The sequence below is a fragment of the Ptiloglossa arizonensis genome, chromosome 2 (genome assembly GCF_051014685.1).
Source record: "Ptiloglossa arizonensis isolate GNS036 chromosome 2, iyPtiAriz1_principal, whole genome shotgun sequence".
NCBI lineage: Eukaryota > Metazoa > Arthropoda > Insecta > Hymenoptera > Colletidae > Ptiloglossa > Ptiloglossa arizonensis.
Window position 1 is genome coordinate 20,955,124 of NC_135049.1, and position 24,726 is coordinate 20,979,849.

At 45.2% G+C, this 24,726-nt stretch overlaps 1 protein-coding gene and 1 long non-coding RNA gene across 2 annotated transcripts; one reads left to right on the forward strand and one right to left on the reverse strand.

The window, feature by feature from the left end:
- The first annotated feature begins 1,195 nt into the window (after positions 1 to 1,195).
- LOC143143191 (transcription factor SOX-9) lies at positions 1,196 to 21,725 on the forward strand. Its single transcript, XM_076304202.1, has 5 exons — positions 1,196 to 2,123; positions 10,704 to 10,850; positions 17,556 to 17,889; positions 19,373 to 19,680; positions 21,243 to 21,725. Exons 1-5 carry the CDS (start codon positions 1,882 to 1,884, stop codon positions 21,505 to 21,507), a joined length of 1,296 nt encoding a protein of 431 aa, XP_076160317.1. The 5' UTR covers positions 1,196 to 1,881; the 3' UTR covers positions 21,508 to 21,725.
- Positions 15,442 to 17,836, reverse strand: LOC143143193 (uncharacterized). The gene is made up of 3 exons (XR_012991053.1): positions 17,651 to 17,836; positions 15,652 to 15,707; positions 15,442 to 15,574 (listed from the first exon to the last, which is right to left on the reverse strand). It is a non-coding gene; the product is annotated as an uncharacterized LOC143143193 (long non-coding RNA).
- Positions 21,726 to 24,726: the final 3,001 nt, after the last annotated feature.

Sequence of the window (24,726 nt, forward strand, 5' to 3'; positions counted from 1 at the left end):
GTACTTGAAAATTTCTAATTGGGGCACACTCTGTCCTTTTCTTCATTTTATTTTTCCACAGTACGAATATCAAGGCGATCGGAATGCTTGAAAATCCTCGCGACAAATTACTTCACTAGAAATCCAGATCGAAAATTTTCGAAAGGCCTGGTCTCGACGGTCGTAAGTATCCACGTACTTGAAAATTTCCAATCGGGGCACACTCTGTCCTTTTCTTCATTTTATTCTTCCATAATAAAAATATCAACGCGATCGGAAGACTTCAAATTCCTCGCGACAAATTACTTCACTAGAAATCCAGATCGCAAATTTTCGAAAGGCCTGGTCTCGGCGGTCGTAGGTATCCGCGTAGTTGAAAGATTTCCGGTGGAGGCACGCGGTCGCGGTCCTCTCCCTCGTATCGCGTCCCTTTCCTCTCGGGCCACCGCGGCATCATCGGTGGGCACGATCGCGAAGCAACAAGTGTTACCAGCTCCTCGTCGTCGCCCCGCCCCCAACCAGCAGCCGCCGTCGGAGGAATCGGTGGAAACTGCCCCGAGGCGATGCAACCACCTCACTCGAGCGCCGATCGCGCCAGCAACTAGAAATCATTCTCGTCCGGCACCGGTTCCACTCCCGCGCGCCACACATTTTTCTTTTTTTTTTTATTTCTCTCTGTCGTTCTTCCGATCCGGAAACAAGAAGAAGAAAAAAAAAGAAGGAAAAACGATGTTCCTCGCGGTGCTGCGCACACGGTGATCCTACTCGGGGCCGATCCACGGGACAAAGTGACGGTTGGTTCGATTTCCGCGACCACGAACCGAATCGGAGGATTTCGACCGATCGAGCATTTACCCGAGGACGCTACGTGGTATTCGCGAAAAGTCCCGCGACCGCCAAGTTGGAACATTTGTGAGACAACGGACGTGTTACGGTCGTCCGGCACCGGAGTGAGTTCACGTGCAAACTGATAAATCGTCTGTGATTCGGTGACGAAGTGTTCTTCATCGCCGTGAACGAACGAACTCGCGGATCGAAGACGCTCGAATCGATCGCTTCGGAGGATTTCCCCGACGGGCGGAGAAAGCGGAAACGGGACGTAACGTGCGCGCGAAAACGTAATCTACACCGCTGTAGCGATAGAGAGAGAAAGAGAGAGAGCGAAAGAGAGAGAGAGAGAGAGAGAGAGAGAGAGAGAGAGAAAGAGAGATCGAAAATATTCCAACGATAGAAGTTCCGAGAAATCACGGGATCCGCGATCGCGGCCGAGGAATCGCGGTGGAATACATTCGTCGTTAATTCAGCCGGCTCTGGAACGACCGGCCGTACCGTGGAGAGAGCTGCCGATAGCGGAAACGAGGGAAAAGAGAGCAAAACGGTCCGGGTGTTGCGGTACACAAAGAAGAACAGATTAGAATTGCCCGGCGGCTCGAGCCGACCGCGAGTAAAAAAAGAGTCCGCGCTCGAAGATAGAACCGAGACCTCGACTCGTTCCCGACGGCTACGAGCGAGCTCTCGCGCCCGCGGTTTCTCGCTACCAGTAATCGAGTGAAAAATTAATTAAACGTGACACAAACGTGCGGACGCGTCGATTATTGCCGAGCGAACCGAGAGCGAACCGAGAGCGAACCGAGTCACGGGAAGGGTACCCGCGAGGGAGAACAGAAACGGAGTGAACGCCTTTAGAGAAGACGCACGGGACGGGAAGAAAGTTCGTAAAACGGAAGTGACGCGTTACGATGATAAAACGGTAATTACGATTGATCGACGAACCGTTTCGTTTCGAACGAGATGAACGCTCGCAGTGCGCGATAAATCCGTGAGATTCGCGCCGTGGTAAACCGTTGGTGTCGCGCGGTACGCGAGCTGCCCGGGTTTCGCACACTATCGCGTTTCGAGAACATGAGGAACAGAGTAAAGATGAACGACGTCATGGGCGAGACGTCCGGTACCATTTCGACGAGCAACCCTGCCAACGGTGGCGGTAACAACAACAACAACAACAACAACAGCAACGGTAACGCGAACAATAACGGAAAGACCGTGACGGCTGCGGTCAGTGCCAATAGCGGCGAGAAGATCAGCGCCGCGGTCACCAAAGTTCTTCAGGGATACGACTGGACCCTTGTACCCGTTGCCACCAAGTGAGTTTCACGCTCTTTCGTCTCCGCGTTCGTCGATTTCGTGATTCGATTGCTCGTAAGAGTTACACGGGGATACGTGCTCGGATGTAGAATATTTTTCATCGTCGAGAAAACGAGCAGAAAACTAGATCGATCGGTTGTATACGCGGGGACAAAACTTTTTCCACGTATATGTCATACCCAAAAGCGAGGTTTCTTAAACCTTTTGCGTCTAGGTTCGTCGATTTCGTGATTCGGTTGCTCGTAACAGTTACACGAAGATACGTGCTCGGATGTAGAATATTTTTGATCGTCGAGAAAACGAGCAGAAAACTAGATCGATCGATTGTATACCCAGGGAGAAAACTTTTTCCATGTAGACGTTACCCAAGAACGAGGTTCTTAAACCTTTTGCGTTTAAGTTCGTCGATCGATCGCGGTACCTCGAACGAGTTTCAACGATATTCGATAACGTAATTTTGCGTAAGAGTCCATTTGGTTAATTATTTAAGAACGCAAGAGTAGTTTCTCTAAATCCACGATTCGCTGGAGCCGAAAAGGCAGTTACGTCTCCTCTCGCTTTTAAAACGGTCCACGAGTTCTGGAGCTTGTCGCTCGAGTCAAGTTCTGACGATACATTGGGTCGTTCGGAAAGTAATTTCGTTTTCCAAAATGGAGAATACATAATTCAATACAATGTTTATACAATCTAAAGAAATCGTGTTTCATTTTCACAAAAAAAAAAACTAAAAGACTTTCCGAACAACCCAATACATTTCCAAACGCAATCTATCCAAGAGTCTATTTAATTATCTATTGAGAAAACGTTCAAGAACGTAAGAGTCGTTTTTTCACACTCGAAAGAGTCGAACAGATCGTTAAATCTCTCGCGTTTAGGATCGCCACCCCGAACGTCGAGTACCTGTAACGTTTCAGCGATATCTACTTCGAAACGTGATCTGTTCGAGAGCGATGCATTCGACCATCTGTTCGAGAACTCGAGAATCGTTTCTTGGTGTCCACGTTTCGCGAAAGCCGGTTGTCGAACCGCCTCTCGCGTTCAGAATCGTCTTGAACGCGCGCGGTCCAAACTTCGCGCGCGACGATTCGGCGGTGTCTCCGTTTCGAGAGAAAAAAACAAACGTTCAGGCGTGTCTCTCGTCGAGAAGATGGCAAACCCCTTCTCGAAAACAGGTTCAAGTTCCCTGGGTAGCCCGTGTCCTGCGAAGACGTTTCGATCGCCGCGAGTAGCATTTAGCAAGCGTTAACGCGAAGAAGCCTCCTCGCTAAGCGTTTCTATGCGCCCGGTCGTGGTTCGCGCGACGGAAAAGAATGGTGGAAGGGAAAAAGAAGAAGAAGAAAAGAAAAGAAAAAAAAAAAAACAGAAAAATAAAGAGGAAAAAGAAGACACCGAGGAAGCCGGGGACGCGAGGCACCGGCGGCTTTAAAAATACGTAACGCTAACTTAATTATGACGCACTCGTTTCCTCGGCTTGGGAAACGGTCGGTGGAAAAATGTCCTCGGCTGCCAATTAACGCAAATTAGCTAATTAATGCCCGATCTCGACGGCGCTCGCGCCCTCCCTCCCTCTCTCTTCCTCTCTCTCGCTCGCTCTCTCTCTTTCTTTCTTTCTCCCTCTGTCCCTCGTTTCAACGTCTTTACGTCGATCGCGACTCGTGGGAAGCGGAGGAGATCGAAAAGGACGAGCGATACGGGGAACGTGGTTTTTTCGTCCGCGTATCGAAGAAGGGGACGAATTAATGGCCGTCTCGTTGCGCCATACCGACGATCGTTACGATTCGATAAAATCGAAATGCTCTCCGGGGCGGAGGGTGACGCAATCGTTTCGATGGCGCAGCGACGACGATCCGATTCGCGGACAACGTGTACGTGTATATACATATATATATAAATATATAAATATACACACACGCGTAGGCATATACGTACCACGCGTTTTATTTTCCGCGTGAGAATCTTTCGGGTGGACGAATATAGAGAGCATCATTGCGCGCATAGGTGTGCGGGGCCAGGTTACAGAAAATTTCCTAGCCGCGGTCGAAATCTACCCAAGTGTATCGCTATGCGCGTCGGCTTATCGCTAACCCTCAATTACACGGGGTTATCTCGGGGTAGCTAAAGGGTACGATGTTTATTCCTGGCGATAGGGGCCGATAAAATCGACCAGTTTTAATTCCCATGGAACCCACGAGAATACACCCCGAACTATTCTGCATTTCCTATGTTTGTTCGAGGTAATTCCACGTATTTTTAACCACCGTGATTTATCGCCGTCTCACGATCATCGATATTGTCAACGGTCTTCGTTCGTGCATAGGGTGCAGATCACGATGCAAATTTCAAATCGTGCTTGTCCCTACAATTTGTAATCATAGATTCGTTTTGTATTTGGCTGAGGAGAGGTTCTTAAGGATCACTCGGTGGATACGAACGCTTTAATCTAAACGTTGGATTTTCTAACCGTTTGAAATGGTTCTACTTGCTTTTGTAAAGAGATTTGCTTTAAATTGCACGTTTTTCAATGACAAGTTGTAGCTTAATATACCGAAATCTTTCGGTAGTTCTTCCGTTCGATACGCGCCAAGTTTCTCGCTAAAAAATATTCCGTGTGTATTGAAGATCGTTTCAGATCTTACGATACAACGGAAGAATTAAGAAAATACACTAGCTGTAGGAAAACGATAGATCACGAGGGTCGAAAGAGACCCAAGAAACACGTCAGGGTTAATCGGTTCGCGTTCAGCGTCGAAACTGCTACTCGTTTCCAAGTAATCGTTTCTTGCTCTGTCTAAACAGTAATCATAAATTAAGATCAACCCTTGTGCACTCTTCGGGTATTTTTTCGACTCATTGCGTCTTCATAATGCGTACTCTTTCTATAATTAAATCTATCACATACAATCGAATGCTTCTGTATTCCTCTAGTCCTCTCGTTGCGTTCGGAACATTCTAAAAAACTTGTAGAGTGTACTAGAACACGGATCGATCTCCCGCAAGAATATTAACCTTCTTCCAAAGACGATTCGTCCGAAATTATCCATTTTGGCGATGTTTTCACGGAAAAAGACTCGCGGTCCTAATTCAGTTCCTTAAATCGTCCCTCCCTTTCGTATATAAATAAAAGTAAAAAAAAAGCGAGCGAGAGGTTTTCTGTAATTAAATCTATCACGTACAATCGAATGCTTCTATATTCCTCTAGTCCTCTCGTTGCGTTTGGAATATTCTAAAACACTTATCAAGTGTACTAGAACACGGATCGATCTTCCGTAAAAACAATAACCTTCTTCCAAAGACGATTCGTCCGAAATTTTCCATTTTGGCGATGTTTTCGCACGGAAAGAGACTCGCGGTTCTAATTCGGTTCGTAAAATTGCCCCTCCCTTTCGGATGAAAATAAAAGTTAAAAAATAAAAAGGCGAACGAGAGGTTGCAGCCGGTGCATCGTTTGACAATGCCACGCCTACGCGTCTCCGTTGATGTACTCTCGAGCAGCGTAAACGAGCTGCTGCAGACTCGATGTTTTTCTGCGTATCCAGGTAAACCGCGCGTACAGCGGCGTCGCGACTGGCGTGAAAACCCTTGTTAGTGGGTTCGCGCTAATTACCAACGGCTCCTCGGGTTTACACACGGATTTAACGCCCCTCTTATTTCAAAGAGGCCGAAATATTATACGAGACTGTTTTCGAATCCTTGGCTGCTTTTATCCGCGTTGCTCGGTTCTCGCGGTCTTTCCCATCCCGCGCGACGCGTTTCGAAACATCGTCCTCGCGATCCAACGCCGGAAACGCGATTTCAAAATCAACGTCGTTCGTTTCCATTCCTCGGGATCCTTGAAATTACGAAACACTGGTCCAGAAAGGATCAACGGAAACTATTCATTGCACGACGAACGCGGTAAGACGCAACGAGACGATTCCATCGACTTTGTTTATTGAAAACGGCGAGACACACGTCTCGAATTCTACTTCGATTCGCGCGTGGATTCTTCTAACCCTAGCGTGTTCCCCGAGTCTCTCTCGATCCAAAGAATCCCCGTGATATATTGTTTATTTACGGTAAATTGTACTCGAAACAAAACTTACAGAAGAATCTATTATTGTAACAGCTTCGGCCGCGGTAAATTAATATTATATAACGCGAGAATGCGATACGTCGAAAAAGAATCGCGACAGATTTCATAGCTGTCATCTAACGCGACTAGCGTGACTTGTACAATCCTATACGCTTTGGATCATCGTTCGAGTAATCGTATCGACCATAATCCTCTAACCTATCGTACGATAAATCATCCTGTCCGTCCTTTCTACCAAGAAGGATAGAAGGTTCGATCGGTAGAGAAATCGGCGCGTTTGTGTCACCTATCAGGGAAAAGGTCAATCGGTGGAGGAATTGTCGCGTTTGTAGCTCTTATCGGAGAAGAGCTCGATTGGTAAATAAATCGTCGCGTTGGTGTCCTATCGAAGAAAAGCTCGATTGATTAAAAAATTGTCGCTCCTATTGGATAAAAGTTCACTTGCTGGAGAAGTCGTAGCGTGCGTGTCTCTTATCGAATAGAAGCTCGATTTCTAGGAAAATCGTTGCATTCGTGTTCTGTCAAAGAAAAGCTCGATTGATCAAAAAATCGTCGCTCCTATTGGATAAAAGTTCACTTGCTAGAGAAATCGTAGCGTTCGTGTCTCCTATCGGATAAAAGCTTGATTTCTAGAAAAATTGTTGCGTTCGTGTCCTGTCAAAGAAAAGCTCGATGGCTAGGAAAATTGTTGCGTTCGTGTTCTATCAAAGAAAAGCTCGATCGATAAAAATATCGTCGCGTTCGTGTCTCCTATCGAATAAAAGCTCACTTCCTTGAGAAATCGTCGCGTTCGTGTCTCCTATCGGATAAAAGCTCGACTTCAAAGAAAATCGTCGCGTACCTGTCTCCTATCGGATAAAAGCACGATTTCAAAGAAAATCGTCGCGTTCGTGCCTCCTGTCGGATAAAAGTCCTCGATCGGTGGAGAAATTGTCGCGCCCGTGTCTTTCATCGAAGAGATGTACCATCGTCGGAGAAACGATTCGGGATCTCTCCGGTCGGACGATTATATTTTTGTTCGGGCGGGCGCAATTATCGCGTATCGTTCGGTTTCTAGTCTCTCGTCGTTGGCCCCGAGGTCCTCGAGCGAGCCTCGATAAAGTCCATAAAGAAAACAGAACGAAGAAGGGGTCTCGTACGGCAATCGCGTCAGTCACGTCGATCCCCGACTGGACGGGGCAGCGGGTTTTATGAAGTCATCTTCTAGGAAAGAAAGGGATACGTCCATTCCTGCTCGTCACCCGTTGGCAGCGGCGGTGTTATTTTAAGGCTGGTTTTAAGCGTGCCGCGCTACTCGCCCGGATGACCCGGGGGTAGCTAACGCGGATACAAGACTCCGCGCGAGGATGCTACGTCTGTCCGTTCGTCCGTCCGTACCCGTACAGAAGACACAGTGCCAACCTCTGGTTATTTTCTTCTGCAAGTCATCCGACAGCCAGGGCTGTTTTCGAGAAATCCCTTTTAGGGTTCTCGATGCTTCTGGTTTTCGACGATTTCGGTACCGATGTGTTTCGTTATACCCTGCTGGCTGCTGCGCACCGATCGCGTAAGTCATTGGACACTCGACGAATGCAACGAACGAAATCGATTACGAAACGAGACCGACGCCTGTTAATCCTTTCCGTTGCGTCGGAATTCGAAATCGTATTGCTCCAGATTCAAGTATCGTTCGACATTGATCGCGCAACTCGTGGCAACCTCTTGATCGATTCGACCTTTCTGTAATATACGCGAGTCTTTGGATGTTGGATTTTATTTCACGGTAAAACGATAATTCGTGATAATTCGGTGAAATATACACTTGAAAATATTGAATAGAAAATGTTTGAAGTCTCCTCGGTCTGAGGTACTTTTTCACGTGTCGGTAATAGTCATGATTTTCAGCTACTGTGACACTGTACGACGGTGTAGTTCTTTTATGACAGTAATCGGAAAATTTCAGTTTTCTGGCAACTTTATTGTTGCAAAGATGATAGGAACTGATGCTAAAAGTAAGTTATTACATGGTATTTAAACAATAATGAATGTACAATTACCGACACGTGAAAACCTATCTTCATTCACGTGCACCCGAGCCTAGATTGCATCTTTCGATAGAAACGCAATCTAGAAGAGCGTATCGAATTTTCTCTACTTGTTAATCGTTTAACAACCGTACGCGTTGTTACTGTAGCGCCCGTTTTAGCATCCACGGACAGATTCGAATATGAACGTTTATCCGGGGAGATGACTTCTGAGAATTCAAATGAGCGAAGGAGTGGGGACGAGTGTAGCGAGATAGATAGTTAACTCGAGTGTCAATCGTGTTGTTTCATCGACATCGATGGTTTCACGATTCGTCATTTACAGTTGTACACGTGTAACAGGTTGTTCAATAAGTTTTATCGAAAGACAAAACTTATTGAACAACCTAGTATTATATATTGTTCGCGTTGGTTTCCCTGAATCCTGCTGCCAGTTCTGTACAAATAAGTATCGTAGAAGGTTTAAACGTTTTAAATAAATTAAAAACTGGTGAGAGCATGAAAAGTCTTGCGAATGAATATAGTGTAACGGAAAATTGGAAAATTCCCGAAGATTCTGAAGACGTAGACAGGAAAAGGATATATGATAACACCTACGTTCAATAATTTGAATAACAAGTTGTACAACTGGTACAAGTTGTACGACGGTTTTTGCACCGTCGATTATTGGTAGACCAAATAGCTGATAATATTTTGCTGGAAAAAGCGAAATAATTGCAGGAAGAACTTGACGATCTGTTCAACTTTACAGAAAGCTGGGGTTGGCTTTGGCGTTTAGAAAAAATAATAAATTGTATCTTGATCGCGACGTGAGACAAATGTTGATCAGAGATAAGTGAACATCCTATAGGGGAACAATCGTTTCAAACAGTTTCTAATGAAGAGGTAGAATGGATCGACGAGTGCAGCGTAGCAGAAATAATTGTCGAAGATGATACGGTAGAAGAGTGTTCCGTATCACGGCCTCCTTCTTTACAAATTATTATTTGCGAAACTAACGACAACAGAACCGGGGATACAAAATCACGTTGAATCTAGGATAGATTGTTATAATGCAAAATAATTTTTATCGTAGTAGAAATTTACTTTTTTAATTTAAAATTACTTTTAAAATTAATTTTTATCGTAGTGAAAAATTACTTTTTAATCAGTATCGCTATTATTTTCGTTATTACGAAGGACCTTGGAACTTATCCTCCGCGGATATTATTTTGTTTCGGTGTAAAACAAAATAAGGTAACAAGATCGTTCTGAAACATTGTATTATTACACCACTTGTACAAGACTGTCACTTAGAAAATTGAGTAACTTTACGAATGTGTCGTTCGGAATAGAAAAATTGCATACATTACGGGTTTCGGTCTACTCGTTTTGATTTATTAAAAAAAAAATAGGTTCTAGGTGTACATAATTGGAACGGAGTAACAGTTGTTTATTTTTCGTATATTTCTTACCTTCTTTTACTCGTATAGGCTAAAGAAAGTGTTCGAAACGACGATCCTTCTACCGTAAACATAAATCTACTCGAAGTTTTAACGATCGTCGTCGCTCCATTCTAGTATAGTTGTCCCTCGAAATACGCGGTTTCGATTTTACGCGTTTTTTTTCTTTCCCCCAGTCTTTGAAGTCGCCGCAACTTAGAAGCGACTTCGATCGTTATATTTTCATTATATTTTTTGCGTTACACGATCGCTAATATCGTCGTTGGCGCAAGGTAGATATCAACGAGTTGTTGCTCGTAACGTCGACAGAAAAAAATCTTCATTTCGACGAAGAGCGCGCGTATCGGGAAAGTTCAAACATTACGGAACGTGTGCAAAGCGCTGGTAACGTCGTTGGAAGTGTTTTAAGAAACAACAGGAAAATATCTGCCTGAACGAGTGTTTAACGCGAACAAAAGTACATTAGTAGAGAACAGAGAACAGCGCCAAGATTTCAAGTACGGGAAGACAGATCGACTTTATTACTTTGCGCAAACGCTGTAAGATTTACGATAAAAACTGCCCTTACGTGTATATATAAAGGTGCTGAACTCGTAGCTTCGAGAGGGAAAGATAAGCAACTACCAGTGTTTTGGTTACACAATAGAAAAACCTGGATAACAAGAATTCGGTTTCCCGATCGGTTTCGTCGAAAGTTTATCCCTGTATTTAAAAAGGAACAAAGTTACGTGGATTTTCAATTACACATTATTTCAAATTCTCAAACCTCGAACAAGACTCCTCCGTTCGTTTTTGGCTCGCATTTCGCGCGATACTCGATCAAAGCGCAACGATTGTCTCTAAAAGGAATCGAGCAAGATCCGTAACGTGTACAATCTTTTCGACTCTATTCAGCAAGTATAATACATACTGGTATAGTTGCTCATTTTTCTCTCGGAATATCCACGCGAAAGGTATTCATTAGCGGATCTCGTTCGACGCGGTCACCTGCGATGCAAAAGAACAATCGTCTCCAATGAAGATAATGTTCTCCAATTGCAGGGGTTCCGGCGACAAAAGGGCGGCCCACGTGAAGAGGCCCATGAACGCGTTTATGGTATGGGCCCAGGCCGCCAGGCGAATACTGGCCGATCAGTATCCACACCTTCACAACGCCGAGCTCTCCAAGACCCTCGGGAAACTTTGGCGGTGAGTTGTTTGCAGATTGCGCGTTTCGTATTCTTCGAGAGACGATCGCTGCGCAGAAAGACGAACCGATTCGGCGTCTGCGCAGACTGTCTCCCTGCTCCGAGCGGAGGCATCGTTCCGATAAACTTAATCGACACCGCGTGTCTCGAGTTGCGGGCCATGCACGGTCACGATCGGATAACGCACCAATTCTCACGGACTCGGCGGAGATGAGTCGCGAGCCATCGCGTTTTCCTTCTCTACGGTGTCACGTTCAAACACGAATCTCTTCTCTGTCGATACAACGTCACGAATCTCTTTTCTTCTGCACGGTATAAGTCGCGAATTTCTTTTCTTCTGTACGATATAACGTCGAGCCACGAATCTTTTTTCTTCTGTCGATATAACGTTATAAATGTCTTCTCTGCTACACGATATAACGTCATAAATTTCTTTTCTGCTGCACGATATTAGTCACGAATCTCTTTTCTTCTGTACGATATAACGTCGAGTCACGAATCTCTTTTTTTCTGCGCGATATAACATCGAGCCACGAATCTTTTTTTTTTGCTGTCGATATAATGTCAGAAATCTCTTTTCTGCTGCACGATATAAGTCACGAATCTCTTTTCTTCTGTACGATATAAATTCGCGCCACGAATTTCTTTTCTTCTGTACGATATAACGTCGAGCCATGAATTTCGTTTTTCTTCTCTATGAAATAAGAACGTCGAGCCACGAATCTCTTTTCGTCTGCACGATATAACGTCAAACGACGGATCTCTTTTCTTCTGTACGTTATGGTACACATATAACGTCGAATCGCAAATCTCTTTTCTCCTGTACGATATAACGTCGCAAATCTCTTTTTCTCTGCACGATATAACGCCTTGTCACGAATCTCTTTTCTTCTGCACGATATAACGTCAAATAACGAATCTTTTCTCTTCTGCACGATATAACGTCGAGCCAGAAATCTCTTTTCTTCTATACGTAATAACGTCGAGCTACGGAATTTTATTTCCCTTCCCTCACGAAACAAGAACATCGAGCTACGTTTTCTCCCTCTACGAAATAACAACGTCGAATCTCTTTTCTTCGTCGAGTGTTCCCTCGATGACGCGATCGAGCCGGAGGATCGGTTACCTCGTAGCCAAGTCGGTCGATACCGTCGTCGGGCTGGAGCTGTCCCGATCCACGCGACCACTTGTTGTTCGCCCGTTCTATTTTTACGGTCGAATATCGCGGCCAGCCTTTTTTCCGGGGCGAACCACGCGTTTACGCACATTCTCACCACGTGGCGGCGAGGCTGTGCACGTGGTACGACCGTTCTCGGTTGACAACCGCGCGAACCCCACCGTTCTTCGTTGGTCCGCTGGCCGACGTAGTCGTCGCTCGTTTTTCCCGCCTCCCTCGCGGTCTTTGGCAATTTTTTACGCCTCGAAAACCGGAAGCCACGCGGACTCGTCGCGCCGAATGCCCAACGACGCGGAACGTTTACGCGATCGATCGACGACAAGATGGAAGATCGAGAGTTCGAGCTACGAGAAAACACGTCGCGAGAGAGGGGACAGTATCGCGGAACGTCGAACCATTCTTCGTCGAGGATGTATTCCGTTTCCTGGTCGAGGCTAACGAGGTGCCCCGGTGGGCCCGCGAGCGAGGATCACAGAACGCACCGACAAGGACCCCCGTCGTGAATCATTTTACAATACCGGCCCGATCGCGATCCTCGATCGCCGATCGCCGATCGCCGCTCTTTAACGTCGAAATAGAGCATCCCGGTATATACCCCCTCCGTACGAAATCATTTTCGATGCGTAACGGACCGACTGGCGATCCAGAGAAACCTTCCTTAGACCCTTACGAGAGATTTACAACGCGAGAAGACCGATATTACCATTTTCCGGTGTTTCTTTCATCTATGATACCGTACGGAGATGGTAAGTCGAGGGGACGAGGAACACAGTTGGATTCATTTTTATCGAGAAAATAATCACAATTTACTACTATTAAAATTACTACAATTTTAAACTCTAAGTAATTACAAATTTTCAGAGACTATAATTCTGATCGTTTCTTACACTACTCCGATGCTCTGCTTGCGCTCAAATTGAAGAAATAAAACCCTTCTTGCCTCTGTAACGTCTCGCTTGCCAACATATCAGCTCCCTTACAGTAAAGTTTCCAGTGTTCCAACACTTTAACGTATTACTATTTACATATTGGGTCGTTCGAAAAGTACTTTCGTTCTCCAAAATGGAGTACAATTTGATAAAATGTTTACACACTCTAAAAGAATCGTGTTTCATTTTCACCAAAAAAGATGAAACGACTTTCCGAACGACCCAATAGTATAACTGTTAGACGCAAGATCGAGTGGACAGAATATAAACGAAATTTAACTCGGCAATTTTTGCAAGAAATTGCCTCGCGTGCCAACGTATAGAACCGTGGTACGACATCTCGGAAACTTATTTTTTGGCAAAGTATTCGAGCACGGGATTACACAGAATTTGTATATATATTCAGACACGGTCGGGTTCCACCGCGTTTAAGATTCGACAATTTAAAGGTTTCGTCGCAGACTTCACGAACAGAAGGAACTTATCGAGACGGGTCCCTAAATTTCGACTTCTAAGAAGTAATTATTTAACGCCTTTCGAAATAGTCTCGAGACTAATTAACACCGGCTACCGGGGCCAACAGACCCTCTCTGATGGCGCGACCAGTTCTTTTCGGTATAGACGTTCTCTAGTCGCCGCTCTAGGATCTCCGCGTGCCTTTTTCAACGATTCGATGACGCGTTAACGATACCAGGTAGCGATACCAGTCATCCTCGGTAACGAATAACTGGATACCTTCCTCGAAGTAAGTCTGGTTCGCTACTCGAACGTTTCTTTTCGTCGTAATCGCATAATTTGTTGAATAGTAGTTGGTCTTCGAAAGCGTCGTCATCGTCTTCACAAAGAACCTGGATGCAATGATTTTTCGTACAGTGATGCACAACCATACGACCGTTTCGATAATTCAACGAGTATCTCGAAGAAGAGCGAGTAAAAATCGATGACAATGTATTATAGAAGAGATCGATTTTTCCAGCAAATTTTAATTTCGTGATTAGTAAATTATTCTCTCGTTACTTTCGAAGCCAAAGAAAAACGCGCTACATCAGATGATTCTTTAACAGCAAACGATGAATTTTTGAATTCTGGAAGTTTATATTCGGAGTAGTCGAGAAAGTATTTGCATTTGAAGAATTGTTGGAAGCGTTGGGTCATTTTTAAGAAATTACACGCATTGAAGTTTTGGTACTCGTCAGTATTGTAGTCACTAAATATTTTTCAAATTTTTGTTTGATAGTGACATTTTTCAACAAGATAGCATAGACTATTTAATAAGTAATTAAATTCATTTGTTATTTCTTACTGTTCCCTCGTATGCACTATCCAATAATGAGGTCATTTCCAAGAAATTCCGCGAATTGAAATTTTGCGGGAATTTCAAACGAATTTGCGAATTTTTGTTAAAATTTTCGTCGATTTTCGAACTTTGGTATCGGGAGCACATGATATGCGAGGAGGTATTCTTATTCAAAGATATAATTGGAGGATAGCATAGAAGGGTATATCTAATGAAAATATACATTTTGCATATTTTAACGATCAATACCGTATAAAAACATTCGTGTTACAATATGTACGTAAATGTAAATTTCATCGTTGTTGCGATTCGATTGTCTATGTCGTAGCCACTGTTGCACAAGCTTCTGTCTTATTCGTTCCATTTAAGTCTAAGGATATCCTGCGCGCGCTAAACGCTCTAATGCATACACGTCTCTCGTAAAATGATGTCCAAAAGCATCCTTCGTTCTCTATCGTCCATATTGTCGCCACGAGTCTGGTACTCGGTACTTAGCGTTAATTACCGCTAGTCCGTAACGTTGTGTTGTAATTCCTCGTTTTACGAGAAACTGTTCGAAAATGTACAGGATGTTTCAAAGATGCGCCACGATATTTTTCCGCGCTGATTCGGTCCTCAAAGCATCAACATACATTTTTAAATCATTTTCAATCGTATCGTTATACTGCAACATTGTCTACTTTTCTCTAGCTCGAATTTCGATCGTCAAAGCCACTCTTCTTCTTCTCGTTCTCCACGATAACTCCTCTCTACAGAACAATGTCGAGGTTCGAAGAGCAATTAGTTCCCGCCAAAAACGAGCAAACTTTTTTTCCCTCCGTTTATTTGCGAGAACGGCTCGCTGACCACGATCGGCCATCGATATCTACGAGGAGCCAGGTGTACACGTCGGGAATAAATCTTCTCCTTTTTCTTCCGGCTCGAGAGGTATCGCGTTTGGATATTAGACGGGGTGTTTGTCGACAAAACGAAAACAGATATCCCCCCGGTTCATCCTTGGCGCGTGCTAGCAGCTGCCGGGCGGTTCCTGTCTCAGATAAAGCGCCCTCGAGGATCACAATAAACGCCTTGTCCCCGTCAGGTGAATTTTTCCGAACCTGCCCCTCCCCTCTCTCCCCTGCCCCGTGCCCCGTCCCTCCAGACCTCGTGCAAATAACGTCCGTGACGAACAGGTAAATGCATCTTATCCGACGGAAGCAACGTGTCACCGTCTCTCCCTCGTGGTTTCGTTCCTTACTCGTGACCAGTTTGCGAATGTTTCACCGGAGCAGAGAACGGTTCCTCCATCGACTCCAGACCGTCCATACAGGCCATGGTTTCGCCTAGAACGTAGACCAATCGCACGTGAGAATCTTCCATCGTTCTCGAAACTTGTGTCTCTTTACCACGAGGAACTTACCTTGTACAATCTTCTACAGAGATCGTGCACCTATTCTGTTGATCCAATAGCTGTTACTGCAAGCGAAGTAACTAAAATTTTTAAATTGTCAGTAATGAATGTCATGTACTATGTGTGCAGCAAATACTAGAAAGGATTAAAATCCCTAAAGACTTAAAAACCCTAGAGACTTTCAAGCAGCTCGTAACGACCACCTTGCTACTCCATCGGGAGCTCTGGTGGTTAAAGACAGCCCGGTGCAATCTTCGACTAACTCGAATCCGACTAACCTGTAAACGTACTCGTATACCCTCTATCGATTGGTACTACCAGTTTCGAATCGCTTTCCTCGCAGAAAGGTCCACGTTACCGTCATCGTGCACTGTTCAACGTCGCGATTTCTCGTATCGACGCGATCCGAATCCCATTCGGACTCGTTCAAGGTTGCAGCCCCGCGCGATCCGTGCGAAATCGGGACGCGTACCGACGCGTACGAACAACCGCGAGCAAAGCGCAAAGAGAGAGCAAACAAGTGAAAAAGAAAGAAAGAGAGAGAGAGAGAGAGAGAGAGAGAGAAAGAGAGCCGGAGATCTAAATTAGCCGACCCTGCGTTGCATCTGGCGAGGAAAAAGAGAGGCTGCGACACGGCCCGCTATCGTCTTCTCGGGGCCCCACGCGGCCGAAAAAAAACCTCCAGGCAAAGTCCATTGACCAGATGGGATCTCCTCTCTCTCGCTCGCTCGTTCCCAGTGACAAAACATCTCGCGCGGTTTCGACTCTCGAGAGAGACATACACACGTATACACGCCGCGAGTCTCGAGAGCCGAGCACCTCTCGACCTCGGCATCCTCGTGGGATTTAAACTTCTCTCCTACACCGTGGCGATCCGGGCTCGTCTCGACGCGGTTTTCCAACGCGATCGCGATCGTGTTCCACGCAGGTCCCGGTTGCCGAGAGAGACCCGCGCAACCGTCGCGTGGTTTCGTGGATTTCGTACGGCGGAAACGATAACGCCGGGGCGAATAAAGGACCCCGAGAGAGGGACGTGGAATTGTCCCTGGAATCCTCGAGATCTACTCCGCGCGGCCGACACCGGAAGAGCTTATCGACCCCGTGGCTTTACGAGCCCAGTGGGAACATAAACACCGGGAATTAAAGACTAACACCGAGGACGAGGGTTGGAGGGAGGGAGGGAACTCGACTCGACTCGACTCGCGCTGCCACGACCTCGGTACCACACGGTGTTGAACGCGTGTGCGTCACCGTTGGCGCTCTCCGCGCCCTTAAAGACACCACGCGGCCAGAAACACTAACCAGACCTCCCATTTCGATTCCTCGAGTGTATCGCGCGGCCGATAGAAAACGCTCTCGTTCGTTCCCCACAGCCTCTTCTGGTGCCGGATACGCGCTCGGCGAGTATCGCACACGCGCGTGTGAACCTTAATCGCTTCGTGAATCGGTTCTGCTCGACGATGGATTTCGCGCGTTAATGGAAACCGACCACCGAACGCCCCGAACGACAACTGGAGATCGTCGAGCGATTTATTTCGCTTTCGTACCGTTTCACGCGATGGACGAACGCCATTTTCCACGAAAACCGAGGCGCCAGAACGACATACATTTTTTAACGATCGATTTTGTCCAATAGACGAGTTCCCGATTTGCTACGTCCCGTCGTGGAAAACTTATCCATGGACAAACTTTCGAACCATCGATTTATTTCCAGTTTATTATATTTTTCCCAATAGATCAGTTCCCAATTTGCTACGGCTCATCGTGGAAAATCGATCCATGAACAAACTTTCGAACGATCGATTCTTTTTGCGAGCTCTACACGATAAATGAGCTTCGTTGGGGAAATTTTCGAACGATTTACTTTATTTTGGACGTGATCGTTAGTACGAGAAGTATATCCCGTTTTGCAGATTGCTCTCGGACAACGAGAAGAAACCCTTCATCGAGGAGGCCGATCGGCTTCGCGTGATCCACAAACGCGAGCATCCCGACTACAAGTACCAACCTCGTCGTCGGAAGCAGAACGGACCATCCGGCAGAGAGAGCTCGCCCTCCAGGAACCAAAGTAACGTCACCTTTAACGTGTCCAGGTCCTTGAAACAGGAAGACATGAGTCCCAAGGGCGCGCAAGGGCCCAATTCCCCGCAAACCAGGGTCAGCTCGTCCCCACCGACCACTCCGAATCAAGGACTATCCCCGCCGACCCCACCTACCACCCCTCGCGGACAACATTTCGTCAATCAGGTAATCGAAAGAGTTCCTTTCTATTAGGTTTTATCTGTGATTGAAAAGACTCGGATTTGAATTAATTTTTTCATCGGTAGGAATAATTTTATATACATATATTATTAATGGTCGAACATGCGTTCGTGTCCTACCACTTATGACTCTCGTTGCATTAGTGTCCTACCACTTAGGACTCTCGTTGCATTAGTGTCCTATCACTTAGGACTCTCATTGCATTAACGTTCTACCCTCTTCGCGGAAGAATTCACAAAAAGGTATATTCGCGCAAAGATTTGCGTTTAAGGTTTCCTTCTATTCCTAAATTATTCTACTCGGCAAGGTGGTAACAAGCTTTAAGGAAGACGTGATATTTTCATAAAATATCGTTCAAGTTTTCGCACGAACCTGATTCTGCTGAGCAGCTCCTTTTCCCACTCTGTCTTCCGTTAGCACACGGACGAGCGTTGATCAACAAAGAAGTAAAACCGAAACGGGTGCCCCATTATGGACAAGATTCTACGTCTGTAATCACGAAAGAAGTACCGAATGTTAGATAGTGAACAGCAACCTCTACGAAACTAGATAAACGAATAAACGATAATTGACATTCACTTGTCAATACTCAAATTTATTTACCTTCCATTTCTTAGAATTCTTCGCTACGAGACGACTCAATTTTCCACGTCGCTACTTCCATGGTTCTGTAATAATCGGTGTTTCGGTCTTCTCTACGCTCTTACCAAATCTTTGTTGTTCCCAATGCGTAGAAACGTATCATCGACGCGATTCTTTGGTTCTCACACTCATTTTCGACTTCTCTCCTCGATTTGTACATTGTTCCCTTTATCGTTCTCCAAGGAAAGATATCAAGTGGGTCGAGTCTGATGAACACGGAGATTGAATACGAAGTGTAGTTTCTTGTTCTATTCCAAATATGTCTCTTGTTAAACAGTCAGGTGCAAAATAATGGGTTATTGGATAAGTGTTATCAAACGATGAATTTTACTGAGAAACCTAGTACTATACTATTCAATAAGTGTTATCGAACGACAAAATTTACCGAGCAACCTAGTACTATACTATTCAATAAGTTTTATAGAACGACAAAATTTACCGAGCCTAGTACTATACTATTCAATAAGATTTATCGAACGACAAAATTTACCGAGCCTAGTACTATACTATTCGATAAGTTTTATCGAACGACAAAACTTATCGAACAACCTAGTACAGTCTCTATCGCAAGAGTGTGAACGCATCTCTTGTGAACGTTCATTTTTTGCGAAATATTTTAAACGAATCGAAAGTACCTTAGTTCTGTGGGTAGTTTTATAAGTGGATCGAGCTCGTTCGATCGATCTCGTTCGATCAAGCCTAAGAAAATGATTTGTCGTCGAACGACGTTGTATTCGGTCGCGGTTCCTAACGACAACGATAGATCGTAGAAGCTCAAACATTCCGATACGGTGGTCTGTAACAACGGATACGATTGTTCGAACAGGGTAATCAGCCGCAACAGAACAGTACCATCTACCACCAGGACCTCGTGATAACGTCCTCGAGCGAGTCTCTTCATCAGCAGCAATCCGGTGTCGATTTCCGGTACATCGAGGTTGGCGACGGGTTACCGATCGAGGAGGGCCAATTGAACGGGCTGGGAACCCTGGGAGGCGTTGGTCTGAATCTTCCTTTGAATCTTCAGGAGTGCGAGGTTGAGAGCAACGAGCTGGATCAGTACCTTCGACCTCAGGTGCCACCGGTGCACATACCTGCCCCGACGACCACCTCGCCCCAATGGATATTCAACAGGTAACAGAGAAAAACTTACCGCTAACCAAGCTCGAAAGAAACGAGCGAACGAACAAAATGAACAAACTAGAGAACGATTGAAAATACAGAGAAACCAAATATATCCATCGTCGCGCATATGGATCTTCCAGCTGCGTTACACTTACTACGTGCTCGAGTTAGACGTTTTTTTTCCCCGCAGTTTTTCCACTACTCGTACTCGCGACTTTCGGTTTATTTTATCGCTCGTACTCGCGTCCATTTTTTTTTTCACTTCTTCTTCTATAATATTTTTCGTAAGCGTTCACCCAGCTCGACTTACCGATCGATAAAGCTGTAACCTTTTACGATCCAAGTTGTATCCGTATTTTCGTAAACTATCGTTCAGTTTGCGAAAAATTTACGAGCTCACCGTTACAAGCAACGTGCTCACGAACGGATGTTTGTTTCAAGATTCAAAAGAATTACTTTTCGTTTCTCACGAATACGATATCGTGTTTAGGAAATTCCGCGATGCGTAATACTGGTTCTCTTTCGTGAGTTTCGTATAAATAAGTAGTTTGTAATTTTGAAACATTTGGGGCAAACGATATCGACTGTGGCAAGGGTTTTGTCCGTGTGCCAAGACGGTTTGGAAACCACTGCGCGTTTTTCTTCGAGACCCATAACCGAATCCAAATATTGCAGCTACTATCTTATCTCTATTAGTATTGAATTGCATATATATGTACACAGAGTACGTTAAAAGTGTATACAATTATGACACTACGGGAAACATTCTTGGAATAAACGCTATTGCGTTTGGAACGCGATGTCGAGTCACGTACGACATAGGACCCGCCGGAACGAAGTCCGTCCAAGTTACTCGTTTCGTAAATCGGTCGCCATGTTCCAACCAATGGACGAATTAGTATTCGAATACGTTTAGAAATACACGTGTTTCGAAATATACGTGAAATACTACACAGGTGTACGTGTACTAAAAATTACACGGTTTATAGTACGGACACTATTAATACTCGTGTGTACTAAAATACACGGGTATGGGTATACTAAAAATTACTGGATTTATAGTATAGTTACTTTCAATGCTCGTATGTTTTAAAATACACGAGTACACGCATACTAAAAATTACCCAATTTATAGTACGGTTACTCTTAATACTCCTATGTACTAAAATACACGAGTACGCGTATATATAAATTACCCGCTTTGTAGTACAGATACTCTTAATACTTTTGTGTTTTAAAATACACGAGTACGCGTGTACTAAAAATCACCCGCGTTACAGTACAGATACTCTTAATACTTTTGTATTTTAAAATACACGAGTACGCTTATACTAAAAATCACCCGCTTTCCAGTATGGTCACTCTTAATGCGTCCACGTGTCTCTTTAGTAAACGTTTCGTTCGTCCAGCATCAGAATGTTTTCTCCCCCGCGCGTGAATCGCGCAAGCGGGTATCGACCATCGACCATACTTGCGCGAAGCTTCGTCCACACGACGATGGAGGAATCCTCCATCGTTCTCGCGTACGAAACGCGGCTCATTGGAAAGGGACGTGCGATTTTCGTTTCCAGATACGAGGAGGAGGTCGAGAGGCCGAAGAAACGCCACTGCACCGAGCAGACGATCGCCGAGACATCGTGGGAGGACAGGCCACAGGAAATAGTCAGGTACCACGAACTGCAACCGCCCCTGCCACCGATGCAATACATATCCTCGTCCCATAACGCGCATTACTCGCACGCGGGCACGCAGATGAGCCATCCGCACGTGTCGACGTCTTACGCGCAATACCAACGTTACGTACCTGGCATCGAGGCTTGGCCCCACTACATGTAGAGTAATCGAAGCCGATACCGCGCGAACAGGCCGCGGTTCGCCCTTAGGGCGGCATCGTTGAAACGTTACACTCCTCTCGGTCGAGAGACGAGATCTACGCATCGAATCTGCGCGCGCGCGCACGTGTTTTTCGATTTTTTTTTTTACAGAGAACGCGCGCGCGATTCGAGAATCGAAACGCGTCCCCGGGTCGTTCACGAGGACGACGAGGACGTTGGAAAATAGCCAAATATGCGAAGCAGTTAGCGATTAATTATATATATATATATATATAAATATAAATACATATATATATAGAGCGTTTAGGAGTTATACGATTAAGCACGCGTGAACGGGGACAGGGGTGGGGGTTGGGGTTGCAATTTCAGCGCGCGAACAGCACGTGGAGTTTCGACGATTTTTCTTCACAAATTCGACGTATCTAGAGAGAAAAAAAGAAATATATACAAGATGCTCGGGAAAAAAACTCGGGAAACCGTGAATCGGTTTTTGGATTCTCGCGTGTCGGGAAACGAGCGTTCGCGAGGAACGATTCGAGAACGTTTACGTTTCCCGACTCGTCTCGTCGGACTCGAAGCGATCGCGCGAATCATAAGCGAACTCTCGAAAAAATTCCTACCACGATATTCGTTCATCGCGCGTTTTCGTTCGGATTTCCGCGCGAATTTCGAGAGTCCGTCGAGAGCAACGACGAGTTTCTACCGATCTGACCTTAAGATCGTCGGTACGAGAAGACGGATCGAGAAAGCGATACGCGTTCGCGTGCACGGCACAGCAGAGGCACGATCTTACTCCATGACATCATTCCATGACAGCCGGCCATTCCAAAGCGCAGAATTTCAGGCTAAACAAGCCAAGCCGGCCGCTCGATACGGTGCCCCGCCGCGATCCAAATATAATAAATATACACAGAGACGAGGGCACGTGGACTGTAAACCGACTCGCGAGCGATTCGTCCACAAGCGTGGTGTACGACTCATTGAATAAATCCGCGAAACTCGCAAAATAAAATATCTTATATTCGGTTCGGGGCAAATTGTGTACCGCGAGCGGAGATTTATTCGAATCTAGGACGAAGAACCGAGAGAGAGAGAGAGATCTCGATGGGTGCAGATCCATACACCCATGTGTATCTGTAATTGTAAATGTGATTCTGTAATTAATACAGGGTCTTCACGAAACTTCGTAAACCGTGATACCGTGTTCATACTTTGGCCAAAAAGGGGTTGAAGGAGGCGTAGCGGTCCCGTATCGAGCGGCCGAACGGATTCAACGATCATCAAAGCATACTAGGTCGCGTAATTAACGCAGATTAACCAACACTCTATTCGTTACTACGCCGACAGCCGTGCTTTTGTACTTAGAATATTTATTATACCGCCTATTAAGAGCGCGCTAAAGCGTAGACGATCCGACGCAGAGTTAACGCGCGAGCGTTGGTCTTACGTGCGTTTAAAGGCTAATTTATACGTATAAGTATCCGACGATGTATTCTAATTTCTAGGAATAAAGAAAGCATTTTCAGACGAACACGAGACACTTTAGTTCCGTCCCCTCCTTCCTGCGTAATTTAAAAACAAAGTGTTGCTTGGAAATTGAGGCGTTGTTTATCTCGATGACACGAGTCTCTTGACGACTAGGTGATACCATTCGCGTTAGCTTTAATTTTGACGTAGTTTTACAATTCGAGGACAAGATTTATTTATTACAATAAGAACAATTTAAATTATTCTCACCGATTGGAACCTTTCTCGTAGACGGGGTAACTTTTAAAGTACGATCGAATGTCAGAACTTAAAGATACTTTACACATTTCATTAAATTGTATGGAATATAAGTAACGTTCTTAAAGTAATCGAAACAGCGGAGAAGCGGTTAAAATAGTTATCGATAATAATATTCAACGATTATCTGCATTGCGATTGTACCACACCCCTAATTCGCGAGCTCGTAATTTGCATTCGGCGCACAGAACGCGCTTCGCTCTTAACGAAATTTTTATTATTTTCCAAAGTGGTATTTATTTCTTACGTATCTCAAACAGCGAGCATCCCGCTAAACTTTACAATTCTTAACTAATAATTTCGTCCTTTTACGTTCGACAACCTACTTTTGCTTACAAAATAAAACATCTTACTTCGGTTCGGGGCAAATTGTACCGTGCGCGCGCCGATCTCCCTAACCTCGAACATACGAACGGATAATAAACAGTAAAAGAATTGAAATTAAAATTAAATAATTCCGAAAAATCGAGCTCTAAACGAAAGATTTAACCACAGTGTCCACGCAACGAGATACAACACAAACGTGAAACGTACTACTCGATACAATGCGAATAACTGATCTATTGGAATCCCGGTTTCTCTCCGATACGTTTGGCGGTGTTGCCACGTCTAATACAAAAGAGGCGAGCGTGAATTTATTAGTCTCCCCCACCCCGAACCACCCGATCTTCCCCGAAATTGTTTCGCGAGTACCCGAATCGCGGATATCGTTCCACGAATTTCCTCGCCCGTTGTTTGTTCCTCGATTTGCCCGAAATTCGTACGTTTACACGGTTGCATAATAAAACAGGGCGGATGAAAAGGGAGAGATGCGTCAAATATTTGAGCAGCTCGCTGTGAACGGTGCCAGCGAGCAAAATAGGACCGCGAATGGACCATTCTAGGTTTCCAAGAGCAAACAGGCTTATCGAAATACGTCCGACGAGGGACGTGGGAATATGTCGCGACTTTTATACCACTTACCCGCGTCTCGAGATTAAAAAGGCATAGGAGAGGAGAGCGTTCGTTCGTTCGTTCGTTCGTTCGTCTTTCTTCGTTGCGCGCCAGCACGTGTGGACTGTTATTCTTAATCGCGTACACATTTTTCAACGCGAGCCCCGAGAAATGCACCGAACCGAACCTCCGATAAACAATTTAGACAGTCGCTTGGAACGATCGATCGCGGCATTTTATTTACGGAATCACCCTCCGTAAACGTGGCGCGCTTTTCGCTAACTTTTCGCGCAGGTCACGGTTCGTCCACCCGCCGAAGTTTATAATCAACCGTCGATCGATTTTATTTATCTTACGCTCGTTCCTACGCGCGATTATTTTATTGCAATCGGTGTCACATTTATCCGATACGAACACAGTCTCGGAGAGTTCGATAGGATAATTGAACGACGCTTTGGATTTCTTTGAAATAATGAACGGTTCTAATCGTGGTTCGGAGGAG